The sequence below is a fragment of the Macaca nemestrina genome, chromosome X (genome assembly GCF_043159975.1).
Source record: "Macaca nemestrina isolate mMacNem1 chromosome X, mMacNem.hap1, whole genome shotgun sequence".
Taxonomy (NCBI): domain Eukaryota; kingdom Metazoa; phylum Chordata; class Mammalia; order Primates; family Cercopithecidae; genus Macaca; species Macaca nemestrina.
In genome coordinates this window covers 154,893,404-154,920,899 of record NC_092145.1, presented here as the reverse complement: position 1 = coordinate 154,920,899, position 27,496 = coordinate 154,893,404, and the positions used below count along the sequence as shown (strand labels likewise).

The window sequence follows — 27,496 nt, the reverse complement described above, 5'->3', positions numbered from 1 at the left end:
AGTTAATAATGATGAGAAAATAACTCAAGTCTAAGGGGTGAAAATAGGAAAACCTGTCACCTTAATACAGTGTGTATTTTCTACAGTGGGAAGGAAAAAGTGTGGGCAGATATCTAATAGTTGCATATGCCGCTGAAAATATAAAGTAATCTAAATACCAGATCCAAATGCCAGATTAACAATTCTTGCAGTAAGAATCATCCACTAATAGTCCCAAATTTTATTATAAACCAAGTAAATGTAAGTAATGTTTTGGCATGTGGTTTAAAAAGTGAATAATTTGTGCAGATGTGAAGAATACACTTAAAGTTAGAAAAACTAGACCAAAGTTAGACATCAAACATCTTCATCATCCTAAAAACAATTTTATCTTCCCAAACGTACTTCATCTCAAACGAGCTATTTTACCCACCTCTCTTCAGCATGGGGTTTATCTGTGGTCTTGTAACTAGAAATTATATGGCATTAAAAAAGATTATCAACTTTATCTTTCCCTTCTCTGTTAAAAGTCATCATTTTTAAGTAATTATAATAAAAGATGAAAATGAATGACATTTTGAAACACGTCAAACAGCAGCATATGTTGGCAAAGATGCTGAGAAAAGGGTGCAGTTATACACTGTTGGTGGGAAGGTAAATTAATACAATCTCTATGGAAAACAGTATGGAGATTCTCCAAATGACTTAATAGAAGTACCATTTAGCCCAGCAATCCCACTTGTGGGTTTCTACTCAAAGGAAAAGAAATGGTTCTATCAAAAAGACACCTCCACTCATATGTTTATCACTACACTATTCACAATAGCAAAGTCATGAAATCAACTGAAGTGTCCATCAACAGATGACTGGATATATAAATGTTTATATATGCCACAGTTTATATATCCATGGAATACAACTCAATAGTAGTCATAAAAAAGAATGAAATTATGTCTTTTGCAGCAACATGAATGAAACTGGGTGGAAGCCACTATCCTAAGTGAAATAACTCAAAAAGTCCAATACTCATGTTCTTATTTATAAGTGGGGGCTAAACAACAGGTACACGTTAACATACAGAGTAGAGACTACAAAATGTGAGGAGGTGGAAAGAGGAGGAAAGGGCATGAAGGATGAAATACTACCTACTGGATACAGGTTCCACTATTCAGGTGATGGGTACACTAAAAGCCCAGATACCACCACTATGAATATACCCATATAACAAAACTGAATTTGTAACACCTGTAAATTTATAAACATTTTTTAAGCAAAAAATAAAAGGCAAACAAAAGTGTGTTTTCTTAAAACATGTTATTATTTTGTTCTTAATTTTATTTCTTAAAACATGTATTTTGTTAGTAAGTATATATATTTGCTAACAAAATAGTGGAAGCAAATACAAAATATACCATGTAGCTGTGAGCCCAGGGCCCTGTAAGGGGCATGCTTGCATCATGTAATTTCTGACCATATGACAAATGGAATGGATAGAAACTAGATACATATACAATTTTCTCCTTTCTACAAGTTCACAGTTTCAAAGAAATTTCTTAAAGTCTTTCCCTGGTCAAAAGCATGGAAATTTAATTATCAGCTCAAGTTTGCTCTGAGATCAAATGGAGACACTGGGGTTGTGAACAGTCAAATTAAATTCTAAGCTAAAATGCCTCTGAAAGTAACAGATAAGGAAGAAGAAAGCCCTGGGAACAGTTTAGTTTAGTCTTCCATGTCAGGATGCTGAGGGGTACATTGATATGTTTTGTTTGATTGTTGTTTAGTTTGTTTATATGATCCTTTCAGGACCTTTTCTACACTTTTTAAAGAAAGCATCCCAGTGAAGTATATGACAACTTCAGACTTCATTTTTCTTCTATTTAAGATGAAATTCACATAACATAAAGTGAACCATTTTAAAGTGTACTGTTCTGTTCAATGGCATTTAGTACATTCGCATTTTTGTGAATCTGTCTCTAGAAATTTTTCATGTTCACAAACTGAAACTCTGTAACCATGACACGCTAATTCCCTACAGTCCTGTTCCAAGCACCAGCAACCACTAATCTATTTTCTGTCTCTGTGAATTGAATCCAAATATCCATCAAATGAAAAATAGATAAACATAATAGAATATGGTCTATCATACAATGGAATAGTATCCAGTCATAAACCAGCATACAGTACTGATTAATACATGCTACGATGTGGATGAACCTTGTAAACCTTGTAAACATTTTATTAGGAGAAAGAAACGTGATACAGAGTGTATGATTTCACTTATATGAAATATAAGATTTTGTGAATACACAGAGATGGGTTTTTAAAAGTTACTTTATTTCTGCCACTCAAGTATTACCACGTCCATTCCAATACTGCAGGATATGCAATACTGAACATGCTCTAACATGGTGACGTTACAAAGAGTCAATTAAATCACAGATAACATAATGATTTATTTTATTGTGATACAATATAGATAATATGAAATTGATCATTTTAACTAGTTCTTTGGTGTATAATTGAGTGGCCTTAAGAACAGTCACATTATTGTCCAACTGTCCCCATCATCCATCTCCTGAACATTTTATACCTTTCCAAACTGAAACTCTATCCACCAGGAAATAATTTTCCATTCTCTTCACCTCCCAGCCCCACACAAACACCATTCAACTTTTTGCCTCTGTGAATTTGACAACTCTGCGTCCTCATATTGGTAAAATCATACAGCATTTGTCCTTTTGTGACTAGCTTGTAGCTTATTTCTCTTAGAATGATGTCCTCAAGGTTTATTTATGTTGTAGCATTTATCAGAATTTCCTTTCTTTTAGGGCTGAATAATATTCCATTTCAGCAGTGTGTCTCTGTGTGTGTGTGTGTACACTTTTTTATCCATTCATCCATCAATGGACAGTTGGCTATTTCAAAAGTTCAGTTTTTAGCTATTGTGGATAACATGGTTAAGGATTGCACATACAAATATCTCTCTGAATTCCTGCTTTCAATTCTTTTGAGTATATACCCAGAGGTAGAATTGTTGGATCACAGATGGTAGTTCTATGTTTATTTTTTTTAGGAACAGCCAAAGGGTTTTCCACAATGACTGTACCATTTTACATTCCCACCAGCAATGTGAAAGAGTTCCAGTTTCTCCACATCTCCATCACAACTTCTTATTTTACGTTTACTTTATTAACAGCCATCCTAATGGATATGATTTCCATGATCTGAAAACATGATTTCTTGTGCATTACTGAGAATGTCAACAATTGAGATTTTCATTGTACTGGCCCAGGTTCCCAAGACTCAACAATGAACGAAACAAACAACAATTCATGCCCTTGAAGGGCTGACATTCTGGTGGGTGGGTACTGATTGGAAGAAAAGCAATTGAGTTGCAGTATAATTGTGGCCAAGATGGTCATAAATTTGATTGGAAATTGGATCCACTTCTGCCACTGTCAAGTTTTGTGACCCTGACCACAAGCCTTCATTTCTTCATTTGTCAAATGTGGTTGGTTGTCCAGGCCCATGGGAACACGTATGACGACATAAACCACTTTCACAACACTGGGGGCCCCTATTTCAGCCAGATCCAAGAGAATCTGCTCTCTGTTCACAGAATGAACACATCTAAATCATAACACTCTATCCTGCATTTTTCTTCTGTTTTGTCTCTCTTACATTTTCTTTTTAGGTTCTATGGTGATTTGAACTTGAGGCTCAGTTTCAAATGCATTCCATGTCCAGTTATTCCAATGCGATGGAGAATCACAAAGTGAAGCAAGTGGGATATATTGCTAACCATGAATAAGAGGTTGAAATGTCATGTTCTGATTAAGAGCAGTCAATTAGGGCTAATTTCCCATAGGAGTACAGGTAAATATTATCTTGCCTACAACTTGCAGGTGAGTGACTACAAAACTTGCATTTATCTAGCAACCTTCAGTACCATTGTGCTGACTGCTGAGATCAGGAAATATCTCTTTGCTGCCTAGTTAGTGTTGTTCTCATGAATTCGGGGGTGGGAGTGGGGGTGCTTCCTGCTTCTAGACCCCTACCTTTAGACCTCCTGGATCTCCTCTATGAACCTGCAATTTAAAATGGTAGCCCCTAGCTCAATCGGCCTCCAGGACTCTAACAAAGACCCTTCCATCTGTTATAATTGATGAATGGGTCCGTAGTTTAGTGATCCTTCTGTATTAAGTATTTGAATTATACTTTTGGGACAATATGAATATGTCAAAATTCTTTTATTTTTTATTTTTATTGATTGACTGATTGATTGATTGTGTGGACAGAGTCTTGCTCTGTCGCCCAGGGTGGAGTGCAGCAGTGGTACAATCTCAGCTCGTAGCAACCTCTGCCTCCCAGGCTCCAATGATTCTTGGGTCTCAGCCTCCCAAGCAGCTGGGATTACATGTTTGTCATACCATGCCCAGCTAATTTTTGTATTCATAGTTGAGATGGGGTATTGACGTGTTGGCCAGACTGGTCTCAAACTCCTGGCCTCAAGTGATCCACCTCCCATAGCCTCCCAACATGCTGGGATAACAGGCGTGAGTCACTGTGCCCAGTCTCAAATATCTTTTTCTACATCAATTTAGGGATTACTCATTTCGAATCGCAGTAATCTCTATTTACCAAACAACAAGAGGAAGGTTTCAAATTTGAACTTCAAATGAATAAGCTCAGGATAAATTACAGGCAAACACTACTAACTTCCTATCACTGGTATATTCAAAAGTTAAATGAAAATTCCACTGCGAATCAAAGAATAGTAAATGGGACTCATTAATAATATCCTATTTGTACTCTTCCATCCATATCTTAAAAGTGTTTAATAATCTATTAATCTATACTTGCACCAGAACTATTATTCTGCAATATAAAGTATCTCAGAGTCAAAAGGCTTTCCTAAATATGATAATAAAAAGGAAAGAAGTTTTGGTACTATAAAAACCTGCTGTTAATCTTACCCACAAGATACTTTATATTTAAACCAATAAGCTTGCCAACCTGTGGCAAATGAGAGCATTCATGCTGGCCAAAAGTAAGGCAAGTTTATTTCTATTCAAGTGAATGAATCTCTACCAATACCCAACATCTCAAATTCAGAAATATATATATATATATTTATATGTGTATATATATATGTGTTATATATATATACACACACACATAAACACACACATATGTATCTGCTTCTACAGTAGGAATTTCTGGCATCATCCTAGTAAAATTTTTAAAAGTCTATAGAACTTCTCTATAATGGCCATTTTTATTTTCACCAGTCAAACACTCTGCTGGAGATGCAATAAGATGATATCATCTGAAAGAAAAATCTCTCTCCCGCCGATCAGTCAATTAAGATCTCATGAGGTTTAGGTATCGTTTTTCTCCATCTAGGTCCTGTAATCCATGGCCTAAAGTTGGATCTCACGAGAATATAGGTCCTACCACCAGTAGGGGTCAAGGCAGCGTCTGTGAATCAGACACCATTAACACCATCTTCTGTAGAACACCTGACTTGTCTGAATGTTACGTAATCTTTACTCACCAGTCTTTAAAACCAGGAAAGGATATTACATGATCTCTTCATGGTACCGTGGGGTGAAGAGAAAGTAAAAACAAAAAATAACACCATCTCACAAATCTGGGGTTCTGGCAAATCAGATATGTTCTAAAGAGAAGGCTATGAAACAGTTGAGTTTGAAAAAAAAAAAATGAGGCACTACAAGGCCATTCATTGCATTAAAAGTCCATGAGTCGTTTTAAAACTTGAGATATATTTGAATAAGGCCCTTTTTTAAAACCTGCATTAATCTTTGATTTTAATTTTTAGGAACCTCCATTTTCAGATGGCACATGCCCAAATTGCAATTCCAAGGCAGAGCATTAATAAGCATTTGTAATCAGACTTAATAATAGAAGGAAAAGGTGGGAAGAATATAGCAAGGTAAAAGGTTTTGCTTTATATTTATAGCCTGTAATTTAAGAAGGAAGTGTGAAATATAGCTCTGCGTATTGCTGGAGCAAAAGCACAAGTTTTGTGGCCAACGGGGAAAAACGCTTTTACTCCCTGTCAAACTGATGGAGAAGTTTTAAAGGCTCAGGAAATAAACTTTTAGATGCTGCATGACTACATTATTTGAAAGCAAAGAGGATGCAAGAAGGAGATGAAGAATCCCAGACTGTCCTCAGATCTTCTTGCCAGAGCGTGGCCTAGCAAGGAGAAAGCCAGGTGGCACCCTGAATACAGTGGCTGTGCACACATATGTAACGAAAACATCTGAAACACCTACATTCATACATATATGTTGCAATAATGATATGATAGGTGGAGTGGGTTGAGTAATATCCTCCAAAAATACACGTCCACCTGGAAACTCGGAGTGTGGCCCTATTTGAAAATAGGGCCTTTGCAGATATAATTAGTTAAGGACCTGCAGATAAAATTATCCTGAATTGAGGGTATAGCCCTAAATCCAATGACTGGTGTCTGTATAAGAAAAGGAGATGACACATACAACAGAGGGAGGAAGGCCTTGTGAAGATAGAGACAAACACCGAGGCCACCAGAGCTGAAAAGGCAAGAAAGGATCTCTTTCTGGAACCACCCAGGGAAAGGCAGCCCTGCCGACAGGTTTATTTTGAACATCTGATTTCCCAAACTATGAAAGAGTCAATTTCTCTTGTTTAAAGCCATCACATTTGTGGTCATTTGTTATGGCTGCTCTAGAAAACTAATAAATGGAGATTACAGGATCATTTAGAAAACAGGCCAGCCAATTGCAAAATTCAGCAGAACTCTTAGAAAACCATGGTTTATGGTCTTTTCATAATGAGACATTTAAAATACCAATGAAAAGACCTAAAGAAAAAAAAATTCTACCATAGAGCTCTACTGTTTTGCTTTTATAACTTTCACAATCTGTTAAAACTATAAAGATACGTAGATTTTTGTAAACTACAGGTTTCAATTCAAGATCAAATGCATGCCACAAATATAAAATATCTCCATTCCAGCTAACCTATGTGTAATGAATTATGATACAGGTATACATAGATATTTCGGGGAACATGGAATCTTCAGTGTTTGTGAAAAAGAAACAGTTGCTAAGTGTAAAGAGTGGAAATAAACACGGTTTACATGAAACTGGGCATTCACTGATTTTGAGAATCAGGAGTTCACTCAAACTAAAAAAAAAAAAAAAGTGTATGAGTAAACAGATTCACTCCTTTTTTAATTAGCTCGCATTTTGCAATTTGGAGCCAAAAATCCTGCAACGGCTAATCGTCCATAAAGTGCTTATTGTCTGGTAGATACTAGGGACAGAAAGGTAGTATGAGCTATGATCACAGCCCTCAAGGACCTTAGAAACTGGTGTCAGGAAGCACACCTACAATTCCAGCATTTTGGGAGGCTGAGGCCGGTGGATCACCTGAGCCCAGGAGTTCATGACCGGCCTGGGCAACATGGTGAAAACCCCTCTCTAAACAAATATAAAAATTAGCTGGGCATGGTGGTACACGTCTGTAGTCCCAGCTTCTCAGGAGGGTGAGATAAGAGGATGGATTGAACCCAAGAGGTTGGGACTTCAGTGAGCTGTGATCATGACACTGCACTCCAACCTATCTGAGAGAGCGAAGCCTCATCTCTAAAATAAAATAAAAACAAATCAATTTAAAAAAGTGAACATCCTGGCCAGGCACAGTGACTCATGCCTATAATCCAAGCACTTTGGGAGGCCAAGGCGAGCGGATCACGAGGTCAGGAGATCGACATCACCCTGGCCAACATGGTGAAACCCCATCTCTAGTAAAACACACACAAAAATTAGCCAGGGCATGGTGGTGCGGGCCTGTAGTCCCAGCTACTCGGGAGGCTGAGGCAAGGGAATCGCCTGAACCCGGGAGGCGGGGGTTGCAGTGAGCCGAGATCGCGCCATTGCCCGGCAGCCTGGCAACAGAGCAAGACTCCATCTCAAAAAAAAAAAAAAAAAAAAAAAAGTGAGGATCTTAAGATGAGAACTTACCCCAGTTCACCTGGATGAATCCAGGTAATCATAATGTTTTTTTGTTTGTTTCTTTTTTAAGATGGAGGGTTAGAAACAGAGAATGAGATCTAAGATATGTAGCCAGTTTTCAAAAGAAGACAGACAGACCAAGGAAATGGATTCTCTCTTCGAATGCCAACACATTTGGGACTTTTAGCACCCAGAACTGTGAGATAATAAATCTGCATTGCTTTTAATTCCCTAGAGTTAACATTAGAGTTATAACAAGTTGTGATAACTTGTTATAGCAGCAATAGGAAAGAAACAAATACAGATAGAAAGAAAGGGATGTTTTTAGTGAAGGAGAGAGTCATCAAGAACTCCAAATGGTTCTGGAAAATCAAAATCAAAATTCAAAATTTTCCAGCAAATTGAACCCTGAGAGTGCAGAGTGCAAGGCACTAATGGAAATGATAAGCAGTTTCATGGAGTAGAAGGGGCTAAATTCTGATCGAAATGGGTTCAAGAGACAGAAACAAGAAAAACAGTGCACCCAGACAGGATGTCAACTTTTTTGTTGTTTTGAGGGCATAGGGGCCATTATTTTGCCTACTACAGTGTCAAGAATACTTCAACCTCTCAATTTTCTTGCTACCATAGTAGATGCACTCTGCTTATTGTTTTTCATCTTTCCACACTCTAACTATTGGAGGGTTGAAGGCTCTGGGTCTTAGAACTTTTCTGCACACTCTCTCACATAGAAATCTTGTTCAGTTTCTTGGACTTTAAATACAGAATGCGACGACATGCAGCTTGGTCCTCTCCCCTAAACTCCAGACTCACATCTATCTGCCCACTCTCTTTGTCTGTTTGATGATTAATACGGGATTCAAATTTAATATGCCCAACCTTGATCTCCTCATCCCCTAAACTTATTCCTCCTATGGTCTATTTCTTTTCTTTTCTTTTTTCTTTTTTTTTTTTTGAGATGGAGTTTCACTCTTGTTGCCCAGGCTGGAGTGCAGTGGTGCGATCTTGGCTCACTGCAACCTCTGCCTCCTGGGTTCAAGCGATTCTCCCACCTCAGCCTCCCGAGTAGCTGGGATTACAGGCACCCGCCACCATGGCTGGCTAATTTTTGTATTTTTAGTAGAGACGGGATTTCACCATGTTGGCCAGGCTGGTATTGAACTCCTGACCTCAGGTGATCCACCGTCTCAGCCTCCCAAAGTGCTGGGATTATAGGTGTGAGCCACCACACCCGGCCATATGGCCTATTTCTTGTTGTTCTCAAAGTATACTTCTAAATTGGCCAGTATTGTCCTGGAATCTTCTCATTCTCTGCCACCCTGTATCCAATCTATCAGCAAATCCTGTTGGATCTGCAAGACATTCAGAACAACCTTTTTCTTTTCTTTTTTTTTCTTTGCATTCTCACTGGTACTGCCTTGGTTTAAGCTAGTATTATTTGGTTATAATTTAGTCCCTAGGATAGGAAAATTACTTTGCACCTGTATGTTTTATCCTCTAGGGTTCATTTCCATAAAGCTAATAACTTATTAATCTTGGATTGGACAAAAATAAGACAATTCTACTAGAACACAGCACATTTGTTTTTGTACCACTGCTGTCGTGCATGTACATATGTGCATATTCATGCTTCTTGTAGAACTGCTGTGCTATTACAGGCTTGTAGGCAAATGTCAGGGGAAAAAAAGCTGCAGGCCAGAATATGTATAGTAGTCTTACTTTTTTTAAACTTTATGAGTAATTTGTGGGGTACTTGAGATGTTTTGGTACAGGCATGCAGTGCATAATAATCACATAGTCTTTAAACATTCCGCTCAGATTGCCTTTTAGAGATTTTTCCATTATCCTACTCGAAAGGACTAATTTCCTTGAATATATGCAGATACTGACAGAATTATCACCAGAATCCTAATTCCAATGTACTTGAATTTGGCTCTCAATTTCAATGCTTATCCCTGGAACTTTCCATCATCCCTTGGAATACTCATCATACTCTTATTTTCATTTAGAGCACAACTTACGTCCTTCTGTCCCCAAGGAGAAAGAGGGCACGTCATCCTCATCAACTAAAAATGATCAACCTTTCACATACTGGATGAGAAGCAAAATGAAGAAAACAGGCTGAAGAGAGAAAGGGATGGTGTCTTTTAGAATTAAGAATCTTAAGAGACTGTTTTGAATGCAAAACTTTCAAATCCAGAACATTTTTAAGGCCTATTCTCTGTGACTACTAACTCATGCTCAAATGACATTCTACATTCAATTAACTGGGAATTATATATTGATGGAATAGATACTTCTGTGAGTTTTGTTTGAATATTTTGACTTCTAAATATGGTTTTGCATGTAAAAATAAAATTTCAGCTTCTTTAAAGAAATCCTGAATCGTTTATAAATAAATCAAGGAGAGTCTCCACAGCATGACAGAGGCCGGATGATACTTTTGTGTATTTGGGATTGGAAAAAATAAGTCTTTGAAGAGAAATCTGCACTCCTATGTTCACTGCAGCACTAATCACAACAGCTGAAATGTGGAATCAACCTGAATGTCCATCATTAGATGAATGAATAAAGAAAACGGTGCTTATACACATAAGGAACTATTATTCTACCTCAAAAAAAGGAACGAAATTGTGTCATTCAGGACAATATGGATGAACCAGAGGACATTATGTTAAGTGATACAAGCCAGACACAGAAAGACAAATATCACATCATCTTACTTATATGTGGAATCTAAAAAAGTCAAGCTTACAGAAGCAGAGAGTGGAATGTTCTCTTACAGACCTTGAAGCTTGAGGTGGAGAAGAAAAGGGAGATGTTGGCCAAAGGTTACAAAGTTTCAGTTAGCAGGAAAAAGTTCAAAAGATCTGTACAATATGGCAAACATAGTTAAATCACAAGGAATTGAATATGCGAACATATCTAAGAAAGTAGATTTTAAGTGTTTGCACCACAAAAACAAGCGTTTGAAGTAATGCACTTGTGAATTAGCTCGATTTAGCCATTTCTCAATGGATACATATTTCAAAACATCACTTTGTACATGATCAATATATTCAATTTTTATTTGATGACTAAATGAATACATTAGGGATAAAAGCACTAAACAAAGAACATTCTTTTCTACCTTGTCTCCACTCCTCCGCTGATTTTCTTTTGAGTCTTTTTTAAAAATTTGAGACAGGGTTTCACTCTGTTGCTGAGACTGGAGTGCAATCACAGCACACTGCAGCCTCGAACTCCTAGGCTCAAGCAATCCTCCCACCTCAGCCTTTCAAGTAGCTGGTACACCAGGCATACATCACTACATCTGGCTAATTTTTCTTTTTCCTTCCTTCCTCTCTCTCCCTCTCTTTCTTTCTGAGACAGGGTCTCACTATGTTGTCCAGGCTGATCTTGAACTCCTGGCCTCAAGGGATCCTCCCACCTTGGCCTCCCAAAGTGCTGGGATTACAGGTGAGAGCCACTGTACCCAGTCTTCCCCTGATTTTCCTTGCCCAATAAATACCCTTCCATCTGATGTCTCGCTTATTGTTGGGTCAGCTGAGGACCGGGGAGCCTCTTTGCTCTGCTGTTCCCATCAACTCTTATGTCAATGGCACCTTCCTGGTGAGAGAGTCCTTATCCCACTGCAGTCACCCCCATCTCTGCTCCATTTGCCTCTGAGGTCCTAAGGACAAAGCACTCATCCTTCATTTCCCTTGATCTTCCCATCCTGAATAAATCCAATGAATGCAGTGGGCTTTTGAGCCACTAGGAGGCAGAAGAGGAAAGTCCAAGCAAATGATCATTCTGAGAGCAAAAAACGCGATCCTGGTTTTGTTTGCCCCACAAAAGATCTGTCCACACCTATCAATCTGCAGCCACAACAACCATGGGATTACAGTGTTTCCAAGTGTGTATTCAATGCATCAAAACCTCATTATAAAGAAGATGACGATGAAAAACAAGACATTGTGTTTGGTTTTTTTTTTTTTCAAAGTGTCTTGGTTTTCCTTTATCTGATAATTTTTGGATTAGAGGTTGCCCTGTCTTCTCCAATGTGTTCATTCTATTACTGTGTTATCTACAGCATGGACCCCTGCCAACTCCCCAGGCTGGCTTTACCGATAACATCTGCCACCCAACCCACAAAGAGTCTTATTCTAAAGGCTCCCATTCTTTCTTCCACCTTTTGCTACTTCCTGGGTTTGAGTGCTCACACACACCATTCATCTTGTCTCAGGATTTCACTTTCTCACCCTTCTCTCATGCTTCTTTCACGTCTTTACTTTTGTTTATGTATTTCTCACTAAGTGCAATGCTTAACTTTCCTTTCTCCTCATTTAACTTTTTGCAGTGTTTTGTTTTAGTAATGCCTGGGTCCTCTTTTCAGACAGAGAGAGGGAATTCTTCCAGTCAAAGTCAGCCATTTAGAGATATCAAATCAGGGGGAATCTGAGACATTTTGGTTAGAGGAAGAGAGGAAAGGTATGCTAATGAAACCAGGAGAGTGGCATCAAGGTGTGCTGACTCTCCAAAAAGGAAATTATGCTTTCTTTTTTAGCATATATGCTTATGAAGTTTTGATTTGATATAAAAGATGTGTTCCATTTATCATTTCAAATAAAATCCTTCATAAAGCATTAAAAAAGAAAAGAAATATTGTTAGAAAAAAGAAATAAAATGGCAAATGTACCAAAAATAGAGCAACTCCTCTAACTTCTAAAGAGGAGAAGAACTTACAGGCCATTTATAAGATAGCTTGACATTTTTCAGCAGATGTGCTTCAGGGAAATTATAGGGACCCATTGAATTCCCACTAATGTCAGATGCATGTCACATAAATGCAAATCCATGGAATTCGGCTGTAACTCTTGGGTAGAACGTATTAGTCCTCTCTTCTAATGATTTCCAGGCTTCTTTTGTTGAGTGGAATATTATACGGCTCACACATATCACAAAACTATAAAGGTGAGACGACTGGCTGATGTTGCAAGAATACTTCAGAGCTCAGCCCACCCTCCCTCAATTTCAGAGGAAAACCCTACAAGGGAGACTAGAAGAGGGAAAGCGAACACATTATTAGGCTGAGCGAATGCATATGGGTTAAGTCACCCAAATTATGACTACAAATGCTGTTTCTGCTATGCACGTCGGTTGCTTTTATATCAAACCACTTCTGTCTTATATTTAGTTATGACTCCAAAGCTCCTAATAGGTTTATTCAATGAATGGTCTTAAAGAGAAAGACAACTTCAGGAGACCATGACACAACCTACCCTAAGATGACAATTTTCAGGATAGCTATAATATCTGAAAAATTGTAAGAAATGCACCGAAATGATCATTTGACTCAATTTATGCACACGAGACAGCAAGCAGGCAATGACATGGGAACTGGGGGTTGGACATCAAATTTGCTGATGAAGCACTAGTTCTACAGCACTGAAGAGTTTTGATGTGACAAATGCCATTGCTGTGGTTAATGCCACCATCACCGTGAACCAAAGCAAACCAATATTGATTGAATGGAAATCAACCAGCCTTCAAGGACCCACTCTGAGGAACTTAAAAATACACTGTAAGCATCTTATCACAACTGTGTATCCTGATCAGCAGTAAGAACTTTTTTCGCATAATGATAAAAGCTACATCTGATGCTAAAGTGATATTCAATCTCTTCACTCATTCCATGGTTTACTAATTCATACTTGACATTAATTAACAAGACTCTGGATGCATTCTGAGTGGTAAGTCAGAGCTCTGGCTTCAGTTAGACCTGGGTTTCAGTCCCTGCTCTGACTGCTGGAAGGTGTGATGCCATGAGTAAATCCCATCACTTCAAAGCCTTCGTCTCCTCATAGGTGGGACACAAGGTTAACTCCGCCAAGGGAGTTTATGAAGATTAAATGAACTAATATCTGCCAGTCACACAGAGGCACACAATGAGTTGATGTTACATAGTTGGAACTCTTTCAAAGCAACAATTAATTTCAGCATACATGAAGCATGAAGTCATAGGATGACCAAAAAGGTGATAGTATCATGTGAGCTATATGGAAATACATATTTAAATGGAGGCAGATGAAATCCAGTACAGGTGCAGACTTGCACTTGGAGACAGTTGGAAGGGGGAAGGTAAGAATAAGTTCCAGGTGTTTCCATCAAAAAGCATGAGCAAGATGCATTCTCTTTTACATTGAAGGTTGTTGGACTACTATGAATGAGAAAAAAAAAAACAAACCAGATTTGGGAGAACTCAAGTTATCGTAAAGTAAGGAGCTAAGATGGAGAGAAGAGTATTTACTGATTGAGTAATGACCTTACAGGAATTCAGATTTATCAGATTATCCTCTGCAGTTTCTGTCTGGAGGTGATTGTTCTGAAAGTTTATTACCTGGATTAATGTCTAATCTTCTTAGGGGTAAATGATACGTATGGATGTTGTGAGGTGAATGGGTGATAGCGCATAGGTACTCAAGTGGGTAGGTGAGACCAGGCAAATGCCCAGCATGTACAGCTGAGCAAGGATTTTGCTGGCTTCTGAGCAGACAGGAACACCATACACCCTGGGAATGACTAAGCTGAGAGGTACTGGTGAACTTCAGCTTTTCCAAATTCTTGAATATATATATGTCAGAGACGTTTGAACCAGAGCGCCTCCATCTTGAATAGGAGCTGGGTAACGTAAGGCTGGGACCTACCGGGCTGCATTCCCAGGAGGTTAGGCATTCTTAGTCACAGGATGAGATAGGAGGTCAGCACAAGATACAGGTCACAAAGACCTTGTTGATAAAAGGATTCGGTAAAAAAGCCAGCCAAAACCCACCAAAATCAAGATGGCAACTAGAGTGATATCTGGTCGTCCTCACTACTCATTATATGCTAATTATAATGCATTAGCATGCTAAAAGACCCTCCCACAAGCACCATGACAGTTTACAAATGCCATGACAATGTCAGGAAGTTACCCTATATGGTCTAAAAAGGGGAGGAACCCTTTTTAGGAGTTGCCACCCCTTTCCTGGAAATCTCATGAATAATCAACCCCTTGTTTAGCATATAATCAAGAAATAATCATACAAATAGCCAACCAGCAGCCCTCGGAGCTGCTCTGCTTACGGAGCATCATTCTTTATTCCTTTACTTTCCTAATAAACTTACTTTCACTTTACAGATTTGCCTCCAATTCTTTCTTGCACAAGACCCAAGAACCCTCTCTTAGGGTGTGGATTAGGATCCCTTTCTGGTAACATACACGCCTTTCTAGTGACAAGGGTGTACAACAGAACACATAAGAAATCTGTTTACAGAAGTGTAGCTTCTTTAAAAACAAACTGAACACCAATTCAATCAGAAGACATTTCATGTAGATATAAATAATTACTTTATAGCTATGATGATATGTCTCAATTTGCCTGGAACAATCCCATTTTATTGATAGCACATGAGCAACTCTCAAACATGTCCTGGATTGGATCATAAATTGTATGGCCAATGGCTAGCAAGACTGTATAGCACACTTCTGATTATTAAAAAAATAGCAAACATGATGATCTTCTGATTTATTTAACATCTAGGAGTGTCTTGTAATGATTTTTTTAAATTAACATGGTTCAGTCTGGATGCCAATATTTGATAGATATTAGCCATTAGAGATTGGGTCAGCTACAATTCTTACTGTGGATAAACAGTAGTATTAATACAATGTATAATGATATTAATAACACTAGAAATTGTAGTGTGACTGGGTATAATGGTTGCTGCTGAGAATCTATGAAACTTCATCTACATGAGTCCATTAAACCTTTTTTAAAGGTTATTTTTTGGCCGGGTGCAGTGGCTCACGCCTGTAATCCCAGTACTTTGGGAGGCCGAGGCGGGTGGATCTCCTCAGGTCAGGAGTTCGAGACCAGCCTGACCAAATGGCAAAATCCTGTCTCTACTAAAAATACGAAAATTAGTGGGACGTGGTGGCGGGCGCCTGTAATCCCAGCTACTGTGGAGGCTGAGGCAGGAGAATCGCTTGGAACCGGGAGGCAGAGATTGCAGTGAGCCGAAATCGTGCCACTACACTCCAGCCTCGGCAATAAGAGCGAGACTCCATCTCAAAAAACTAAATAAATAAATAAATAAGTTTTTTTTTTATCGACAAGTAATTGTACAGATTATATATTAATGAGGTATTTTGAACCATGGAACTTTTATACTGTACAACAACCTTGCAAGGGAGAGACCACTGCCAGTACTACACCTAAGGAAAGAGTCTCAGGAATCGCTAGCTGACTTTCTCACGGTGGGGGTAGAGGAAAGATGTTAGCTCCTGTCTGTCTCCAGCTGCAATCTACATTCTTTCCAAAGCCAGCATTCCGCTTCTATTATGGGCATGTTTCATGTTTTTAATCCTCTCTTTTGGGTAACAGAAAATAGCATTTGTTACTCCATAAAAAAAAAATCTTAAAACAATATTTTTCCATTCCTCAGGTAGGAAGATAACATTTATGCATTTATGACTTTTATTGGAAGAAAAAGAACTCAAAGAATATTTCAACCTTTTGCCTAAAATTGTATCTACTTGTATGAAATGCACTCACTGAAATGATCATTGCAGCGCCTGCTGTGTATTTTATTTGCTCATCTTTTTAAATATCTGAATGCCAAAGGTTTAAAAACATTTTTTCAAGACCGATAATAGGAGTTTCCTGCAAACAAAAAGTAAATGCCACCTAGCCGTTTTCAAGAGGACAGTAGTAAATGCAAGATCCATGATAAAAACCAATGCAGTCACATTTTAAAGTCTCTATCGTCCTGTAAAATCAGCAAACTTGGCACATTTCATTCCATCAAATGAAAGGGGGTCTGTAGTGTGCTTGGCTGTTCCACACTAGCTCATTGGAGGAATGTAAATAGACCAGCACAGAGATGCTAAATCGCTTCTTTTATTTCTTCCCCACCAATTTTACAGCTCTCTGTTATCTCATGACTTTTAAAAACTCTCCATAACAAAAAGTAGACTTACAATTTTTCAATTAGTTTTTCTTTCCTCTAAAAAAAGTGTGTATAATTTCCAGGCTAATTTGCAAGATGTGCAATTGATTCATGAAGGGACAAAACTGATGAAAAATCAGTGTAGAGTTGCTTGATACAACTGAGCTTTAGGGGGAAAAGGAGATCAATTTCTTTCGAAACTCAATCTTATCAGACACATCAATCCATCATCACACATGCAACAGAATAGTCTGTGATTCCAGCAAAGCAAGAATTTTCTCGATGCCCACTGCCTCCTTCAGAAAAGGATGCCCAAGCTTTCTTCCGTGTGGCCCTGCTACAGGCAGTGCACACACTGCTCCCTTTGAAGAAGGCCTGTGCAGTACCCTCACACATACTTTCCTCCTTCCACCTCTTTGTCAGAATGGACCTTTTGTAAAACATCAAGAAGCACAATTTCCTGTTTCCAACACTAGTAGTCAAAGCAACTATCCAGCGCCTCTGAAAAATACTCAGTGAAGCATGCAATTATCGCTATGCAAAGGTTCAGAGACATTATTCTGCCAAGATGTGGCTCCCAGAAAACTACAAAAATTATAGGAAATAAAGCCAACGATATAATAAGTTTTTTGACACTAAAAGGTTTTTTGGTGGTGTTTATTTTCTTCAACGCAGAAACCAGTCTGGAACCTTGAGTTCTTTATCAATGTTTCAAAAGACATACCTTTAGCAACACCTGTGACTGACTTGCATTTCAAAGTAATAAATGCATTTCTCCTAACGTTTCTTACACCACCTCTTAGGGTTTCTCAGCAGTTCACCACCTCTTAGGGCTTCTTACAGTTAACGTTTTCACATAGGGAAAAAAAAAAACACTCAGAATGAAATGAAGTCATCTGATTGAAAATAAAATATTCTTGGCAATATTTAACTATTTGAAGAAAACACTTTTAGTCATATTTCTTGTTTGAGAGACCTCCTTTAGTCCATTTTATTTTGTTTTTTATTTTAACTAATTATTTTATTGTTTATTTATTTTATTTATTTATTTATTTTTTTGAGAAAAGTCTCGCTCCATTGCCCAAGCTGGAGTGCAGTGGTGCTATCTCTGCTCATCGCAACCTCAGCCCCCTGGGTTCCAGAGATTCTCCTGCCTCAGCCCCCTGAGTAGCTAGGATTACAGGCACCTGCCATCAGGCCCGGTTAATCTTTGTATTTTTAGTAGAGACTGGGTTTCACCACTTTGGCCAGGCTGTTTTCGAACTCCTGACCTCAAGTGATCTGCCTGCGTGGGCCTCCCAAAGTGCTGGGATTATAGGCGAGAGCTACCATGCCTGGCCTCCATTTTATTTTGTATTTCATATTGTATCATAATCACACTGCAACCAATATACACATCTCTCTCATGGCTAACTTGTTAAAAATTTTATTTTCTACACCACTTCAATGCGTTTTTGCCTGGAAAACAAATGTTTTTACATAGGTCTAGGAATATTATTTGCAAACTAACCAACACCAGGAAAGGCCATCTCAGAAGGTACTGAAATCTTACCCTGAAGACGTATAATTTTCCAACCTACAATTAAAAGAAGATGAATGACGGTCGGGCGCGGTGGCTCACGCCTGTAATCCCAGCATTTTGGGAGACTGAGGCGGGCAGACCACGAGGTCAGGAATTTGAGACCAGCCTGGCCAATATGGTGAAACCCCGTATCTATTAAAACTACAAAAATTAGCTGGGCGTGGTGGCATGAGCCTGTAGTTCCAGCTACTTGGGACGCTGAGGCAGAAAAATCACTTGAACCCAGGAGGCAGATGTTGCAGAGGCTGCAGTGAGCCGAGATTGCGCCACTGCACTCCAGCCTGGGCGACAGAGTGAGACTCTGTCTCAAAGAAGAAAAAAGAAAGAAAGAAAGAAAAGAAATGAAATATCAAAACATGGAGGAACTAAACTTGAATTTCCATGTATTCAGCCTTTAATCATAGATCATCAATGGAACAAAAGCCAACTAACAGCTAAGTTTCCTTGCATGCAAATGCAATGGAACCAAAACAACAGATCTTCCAAAGGCTCAACATAATCAGTTAGAGAATTGGATAAGATATTTTCCTCCACACAATATACTGATTCATAGAATGACATAACCAGAAAAGAAAGCTAAGATCTATGGCCATTCCCAACCATGATATCACCAAATATGTGTTCATTGTACAGGTCTATGTAGACAAACATATATTCATTGAACTCCAAGGGAGAAACATACTTTAAATAAAATTTCATTTCATCTTGAAGATCTTAAAGTCTGCATTGTTTTGAGGAGGGATTCAGGTTCCACAAAATAAAATTATTGGATCAGAAATTGCAAGCTAAAAAAAAAAAATAAAACAATAAAATGACCATGTTGCACGAAGGTAGTAAAAGGAATAAACATATCTGATCACATAAAGTAAATACCGTAAAGTAGAATTAACCAGGAACTGGAATAACAGGATTCAAATCCACGAGCCCTGTCGAAATAAGAAGTGGACCTTTCATGTTTCCTGTTGCTCAGTCATTTACATGATGAAATCACTTACCTAGTATTCCCAGACGGTAGTTAATAGTGATCACGATGACATTTCCGTAGCTGGCCAAAATGCTGCCGTCAATCATGTTGCCGGTGCCCTCCATGTAAGATCCCCCATGGATATAGACCATAACCGGCTTCTTACTGTTCTGATCATGAATATCTGGAAAAAAAAGCCAAGTAAGGAAACACAATAAAGAATCACACTGACTCACCAATGCTCAATTAAGAACAAAGGAGATTCACTGATTTCCCTATTTTGACTTGAATTAAGCACATTTATTTTTATGGATGATATGACCCTTGATAAGAGTTTCTAAGGAAAATGATCAGTGCTATTACGTTTTCTATTTATGGAAATGGTATTTTAAGAAGCATACAGACATTTGGCATCCTCTGCTCATGTAAGCTTCTATATATATCTAAAGCACTAAAAGAAATGGTTTTAGGTAAAGTACACATTTCCCAAATTTTGCTCAAACCCTAAAATGTGATTTAAATTGAATAAACACATGGAATCCTTGACAAAATGTATTTTATATTCTAATTAAGTATAAAATCAACTTCAAAATTATAATTAATTTTAATATAGTTGCATCTTAATTCGCAGGTGAGTGTACAGATTCATCTTCAATTTAACAATAAAAACATAAGAGTAGTAGTGAAGCTATAAACTATCAATAAGGGACAGATAATGACAAGAAAGCAAAATCAATAGTTAAAAATTAACAGAACAGAAATAAGGAAAAAAAAGGAAGGATGTCTAAGCAAATGTCTTTGTTCCAGTGATTACAGTAACATACTAACATACTTAAGTGACAAAAATAAAAGAGATGCAATAAAAAATGGCAAAATAATCCAAATTATTTGAATGCTTTATATTTTCACAGGGACTATAAACTCCCATTGTGACTTGCAACCAAAAATTCCTCTTAATAAATTATTTAAATTAACAATGATGTAAAAACAATGATCTGTGATGATAGGAAGCTGGGGACCATCTGTAGGGCCTGCTTTGTGAAAAGTTATGATTAAATAAACTGTTTATAACATTAATCAGCAATTAGGGCTACATTTAATCTTTAGAAGACTGACCTCACCTATAAATATTTCTGGATACAGATATGTGTGTGTGTATGTGTGTGTGTGTGTGTGTGTACAAACAATTTAAATATCTTTGTTACTAAAAGAAAACTCAAGTATGTATGCATATTGATTTCCAATTTTTTCTTCAATAAAGTTTTTTTTTCCTCATAATTCGCAGGGACACTTTTGAGATATTGGAAAAGAATTCTGAGGATATGAATTACCATCGTTTGGACGGTGGCTCCAATTTGAATGAATTACGATCACAATTTTCCTGGGTGTACACAGAAGACATGACATACCCACTGGTCACAGTAAAGCACACAAAACAGTGTCAAGTTACCCAAGTATTTCTTTGCAGATATTTAATCCACGGCAGAAAAGTGGCTTTTATTTCTCATATTAAATTCAAATATAAAGTAAAAATCTTCTATTAATCATTTATTCATCATATACTACGGGAAATGTCTTCTGCTATATGAATAAGAAATGGCTTTTCTCCTGATCCACTGCTTCTTTCTGATTCCTAATTTGCTGTTTTTGGCCTCATTTCTTTTACCATTACCAGCAGTTGTCTAGTAAATTGTGGAAAAAAGGGTAAGTAGAGATTTTGAAGGGCTGCTTTAAAGTCCACCCTTGGAAAACATGTGAGATTAACATCTCTAACCTTTCATAAAACATAGAACAAGACTCTCTTGACCTTGTGGAAGTAATAACCAGTTGTCATATTAATCATGAAAATTAGATGGCATTTCAATGGTAATAAAGATTCACTGGGAACATTGTGAAAATAGGTCCTAATTATCAAAGGGAAATGTATTAAAAAGAGAAAGCCAAACAGGATGCAAATTATAGCAGTATAAGGTATGAGACAACAAAAGTTTATTTCATTTTTATGTATTTGCTCAATGCTGATAAAATGTCAGGCATTCAGAAGCCCTTATCAAAGAAGGGGCTACCTGAAGCAGGTGTAGATTTTGATCTTCCATGGCCATCAGAATTGAGATCTCTCAGAGAGCTACTTGAGGCAGTGACAGTCCTATGAGCTCAGTAAAAATACTACTATTCAAAATGTTAAGGGAAGACTGGGCATGGAAAGGGTGTTGGCAAGATTTCTTTTCTTGGAGAACAGTTGATTTATGAAGATAAGCAAGGCGGGGAGCAACTACAAGAATTGGTCAAAAGACCCTGTCATGGACGTTGGTCTTGACCAGCAAAGATAATTCAGGACTCACTTTTGGGCTTTAAATTGCCTTTCAGACAGAGACCCAAAGGTCCAGCCAGGGCCTTAATGGAGCTCCATGCATTTTGCTTCCCAGACGGGAAAAATGTGCTTTTAGCTAATCCTATAGAGCCTTACCAATGAAGAAGGGCTTGCTTCAGTACTTTTTTTGTTGCTTCCCCTCTTTTAAAAAAAAATCATTTCTGGTACAGAAAGGGCAGAAAAACAGCGTGCAAGTTGTCTGCATGAGTACCTCAGACCTACCATCTTTTAAAAAAAATCCTCTCACTTCTGGTAGATAATGTGTTGAGCAATTTGGTAGCCTTAAGAAGAAATTTCACAGCAACAAAACATTTTAAGGAGAAAAACGTTTTCAAAAAAAGCCGTAGTGTAAAAAGAATAGCTAGCTTTTTGTCCTTTCTCAGTTCTGAGATACTCTTATCTTTTTTTTTTTCCTTTAAATGCTGTAAAAGGCAGTCCTGAAAGCATCAGGACTCGTTAACAACAGCATCTCGTTAAAACACTTTTCGGTGTACTTCACTGTGAGAAGATTATCAGAAATCTATGTTGGAATCAATATGTTTGTGAAGAAAAAAAAACTGATATTTCAGTCCCCCCTCAAAAAAAAATATTCTAAGGTGCTGCAGAGTTTTGCAGTTTATAAAAATAATTAAGAAGACCAAAGCTCCAAAGTAGCATATTAACTTACAAAATAACATTTGGAAGGAAGAAAAAAGACTATACATGCATGTTTTAAAATTCCATTTTCTCTTCTTGTGACCAAGCCAAAAAAAAAAAAAAAAAGATGGGCTTCTCTGTAAACAGTAGTTCATTACTCTTTTCATGTTTAGAAACAATGTTTATACTTCTCAGAGTGATTTGTTTCCTGTACATGGTAACTGGGATTAAAAATGACAATGGTGTCTATACAAGAAGAAAATAATTAAAGAAGCACACCAAAGTGTACTAGTTTTAAATAAGGGGAGAAAAAACAGATTGAAATGAAAAAAAAAAGAGAGATAGATAGATATAAAATCATGCATCAGGGTTGAGCTTTGAAAAAACAAAAAATACCTTCATCTTCACCACGGTCATTACTGGTTATATCATCTGCGTTTTTCTTTGTGTTGGCTCCTGGGGTCATATTGAGAAGGAAAATAAAGGGAAAAAAGAGAATTCAAAAACAACAGGTTTGCAAAAAATTCAGAAAAGAGAGATGCTACCCAGTAAAAGAAAAAAAAAGAATGTAACACAAAAAGTTGAAATCGGTTACATTTGGATTTCAAAAAAAATGAGATAGGGAAATGCAAAATGCATATAAACATAAAGATGTCAAGAAGAACAAATTCAAAATGTTACTTGCAAAAAATATTAGATATCCTGTGAATATGCAGTTGGGGGTTAAAATGACGCTACTGCAAAAAAAATGCTAACGTGAGTTGTTTTAAAAAAAGAGAAATTAAATTATTAGAAAAGATATTTCCCACATTCTTTAAAGAAATGCTTATGGCGTATTCAATGGTCCTCTGATTTTAACATGTTATAATTTAAATGAATTTTTGAATTGTTATTGATACATTATGGTTAGAAATTTTCATAAGGCAAGCAAAAACACACAGTAAACATGGAAGGACTTTAATCAAAATACCATAAAATTGACATTAATTTCATGCATTAAAAACCTATAAACATGCAATCTCAAAAAGTCAGAATTGTTAACAATTTAAATCACTAAGATTTACCTCTACTCTGTGTTTAGAGAAGCACTACCCATTATTCACTCTTGTTTTCTTCTATTAAAATCTACTACATGCAATAAATATTTAAGTCAGGACAAAACATTATAGACCATGCCCTATGTGTTTAAAATAGTTATGAAATATCATTTGAAAGTTATGTCCTCTGTGTTTAAAACAGTTATTAAATATCATTTGAAGATTATGTCCTCTGTGTTTAAAATAGTTATTAAATATCATTTGAAAGTTATTGGTACTTGAATTTGTTGAAGAAAATAAAAATCGAAGTCATCTACCTTGATCACCTCAGTAAGAACTGCATAGGAATTTTAATACAGGCACAATGCAGGAAGCGGCCCTGAAGGATGGCACAAACTAGCTTATGGTCTTTCTGCACAGAGCACCATTTTGGTTTTTATACTTTCCACATTTAAATGGTGTGAACATTTAATTTTGCTTGAATTAATTAATTGGCTCCATTGCTTCCTTTTCACAGACAGATGCAGCCCATGTGTGCATATCCCACTATCAATAACTGCGTCAATCAATTAAAACAGCCTTTGCCTTCCTGTAGGGTTCTAGGATAAGTGGATTAAGGCAGAGGGAAAATATTGTCATCTCCAACACTTGCAAATGAAAAACACTCTTCCGTTCTACATAACTCAGAAGAGCTTAAACATATTTTGAAACCAAGACTTGATAATGCTGTTTCCATACATCAAACAAAAGTTAAATAATGTCCATTTCATGGGGGCTTAATACCCTTTAAAACCAGACCTGGGTGGGTGTGATAGCCTTGCTGATGCACTTTCTGTCTTTATAAGACTTGCCTTTTCTAGGCTTTTCATATAAATAAACTCATATAATATATGGTATTTTGTGTCTGGCTCCTTTTACTTAGCACGATGTTTTCAATGTCCTTCCATACTGTAGCATGAATCAATACTTCATTCCTTTTTTTTTTTTTTTTTTTTTTTGAGACGGAGTCTCGCTCTGTCGCCCAGGCTGGAGTGCAGTGGCCAGATCTCAGCTCACTGCAAGCTCCGCCTCCCGGGTTCACGCCATTCTCCTGCCTCAGCCTCCCGAGTAGCTGGGACTACAGGCGCCCACCACCTCGCCCAGCTAGTTTTTTGTATTTTTTAGTAGAGACGGGGTTTCACCGTGTTAGCCAGGATGGTCTCGATCTCCTGACCTCGTGATCCGCCTGCCTCGGCCTCCCAAAGTGCTGAGATTACAGGCTTGAGCCACCACGCCCGGCCTACTTCATTCCTTTTTATGGCTAAATTATTTTCCATTGTATGGGTATACCACATTTTAAAAATCCATTTATTTGTTGAGTGACATTTGGTTTATTTCTACTTGTTGATTATTACTAATAAAGCTGCTATGAACATTTATTTGTGTACTATTTTTTGCACGGATATATGTTTTCATCTCTATTGCATAGATACCTAGGGGTGAAATTGCTGTTTCATAAGGCAAATTTATGCTCAATGTTTTAATAAACTGACAGACTATTTTCCAAATCAGCTGCAATACTTGGCATTCTCACCAACGGTGGTATAAAGGGTCTCCATTTCTTTATTACCTAGCCAAAACTTTCTAATATTTTTTTTTGTTATAACCATACTAATGGATGTCTCATTGTAGGTTTTTTTTTTTCTTTTTTTTTCAAAGTCTTGCTCTGTTACCCAGGCTGGAGTGCAGTGGCACGATCTCAGCTCACGACAACCTCCACCTCCTGGGTTTCAGCAATTCTCATGCCTCAGCTTCTCGAGTAGCTGGGACTTACAGGTGTGCACCACTATTCCTGACTAATTTTTGTATTTTTAGTAGACATGGGTCTTGCCCTGTTGGCCAGGTTGGTCTTGGACTCCTGGCCTCAAGCAATCCACTCACCTTGGCCTCCTAAAGTGCTGGGATTACAGGCATGAGCCACTGTACCTGGCCTCATTGTAGTTTTCATTTGCATTTAGCTAATGTCTAGTAACTAATGATGTTAAGTATCTTCTCATGTACACTCTCTTTGCAGAAATGTCTATTACTTTTTGCCCATTAAAAATAATTTCTTTCCTTCTTATTATTGAATAGTAAGTGGTTTGTTTAAGTATTTTCTAGATAAAAGTCTTTTACCAGGAATATGGTTGGTAAATCTCCTTTCCCAGTTTATGGCTTATCTTTTGGTTTTCTCAACAAATAGCACTTTATGTTCTCAATAGTGCCTTTTGAAGTGCAAAAGTTTTTAATTTTGATGAGTTTCACTTGATCAGTTCTTTTCTTTTAAGGGTTGTACTTTTGAGGTCATACTTATGAAATCTTTCCCAATCCAGGGCCCTGAACACCTTCTCTTGTGTTTCCTAAAAGTTGCCTAAGTTTCCTAAAAGTTTAAGAGTTTTCATTCTTACATTTTCATCTGCCATTCATTTTGAGTTAATTTTGGGGTACAATAAGAGATAAGAGTTGAAATTCATCTTTTTACATATGAATATCCAATTGTCTCAGCACCATTTATTGAAAGGACTGTCCTTGCCTCCTTTAATTGTTTTGACATCATTGTTAAAAATCTACTGACTACAAATTGAAGGATTTATTTCTAAGCCTTTATAATTGATGCTTGAACAACACAGGTCTGAACTGTGCAGATCCACTTATATGTGGATTTTTTCCGCCTCTGCCACCCCTGAGACTGCAAGAACAACCTCTCCTCTCCCTCCTCCTCCTCAGCCTATTCACCCTGAAGATGAGGATAAAGACCTTTAAGAAGATCCACTTCTATTTAATGAGTGGTAAATATATGTTCTCTTCCTTATGATTTTCTTAACGGTGCTTTCTTTTCTCTAACTTAGTTTATTGTGAGAATCCAGTGTATTGTATATATAACATATAAAAGATGTGATAAGTAGCTGTTTATGTTATTGGTAAGGTTTCCAGTCAAGAGTAGACTATTAGTTGTTAAGTACTGGTTGGGGGTAAAAAGTTTTAAGTGAATTTTCGAATGTGCGGGGGTTCTAACCTTCATCTTGTTCAAGGACCAACTGTAATTAATTATATTTCATTGGTCTAAATTTATACCCATGTGAGTTGCCTGCTATCTTGATTACTATAGCTTTACAGTACCTTTTAAAACAGAGAAATGGAAGCCCTCCAACTTTCTTCCCCTTTTCCAAAGTCTTTTTGATAGCTCTATATCCTATGACTTTCCATGAACATTTCCAAATCAGCTTGTTAGTTGCAACAAAAACTCCTGCTGAGATTTCGATAGAAATTACTTGCCAAATCCCAATTTTAAGTGAACCTTATATATCAGAGCTTGACCCAGAAACATAATTAAATACTGTCTTTCCTGTTCTATGTATATTTAATTTGTTTATCCTTTCATTCCTTTTAAATAAACTGCTGCTCTATTTGTCCATGTAAATATAACTAATTAAATGCCTTTAAAACAAACCAAGTTCTCTTGAGTATCTAGTTTAGACACAACCATGGACTATGTAAATGCAGGTATTAGAAGATTCATAAAAACAATCTGTCTAGAGTTTATTCAAGAATAAACCCAGCTTGTGATTGGTGCACACACATACACACACACACACACACACACAAGCCCAAATAAAACCTAGGTAGGCGATGAGTTTCCTTTCTCTTCTCTATGTCTACCCTTCCTCAAAATTCCAGAATAATATTCCTTTTCATACAACAATAAGCATCTCCTTAAAACCTCTGTGCAGAACTGGCTTTAAATATTAAAGAGAAGATTTAAATACTCCAAGCAAAAGTACAACCATTCTATTATTAAAATTTAAATATCATTTTATAAATAAAATATCTCAATGTCCCTAATCCTGAAGAATAATCCAGCTTTTTTTAACCTGTTCCTCTGATGCTCCCATTTAGTGCTTTATCTAT

At 37.3% G+C, this 27,496-nt stretch overlaps 1 protein-coding gene across 7 annotated transcripts in view; it reads right to left on the bottom strand.

Annotated features, from left to right (window-relative positions):
• LOC105478085 (neuroligin 4 X-linked) overlaps window positions 1-27,496 on the bottom strand; it is a 348,124-nt gene that overhangs the window by 120,489 nt on the left and 200,139 nt on the right. For all 7 annotated transcript variants that reach the window (XM_071089256.1, XM_011735049.3, XM_011735050.3 and 4 more), the window contains one exon: window positions 19,557-19,709. In XM_071089256.1, the coding sequence (XP_070945357.1) occupies window positions 19,557-19,709 (153 nt within the window). The remainder of the gene's footprint in view (window positions 1-19,556; window positions 19,710-27,496) is intronic.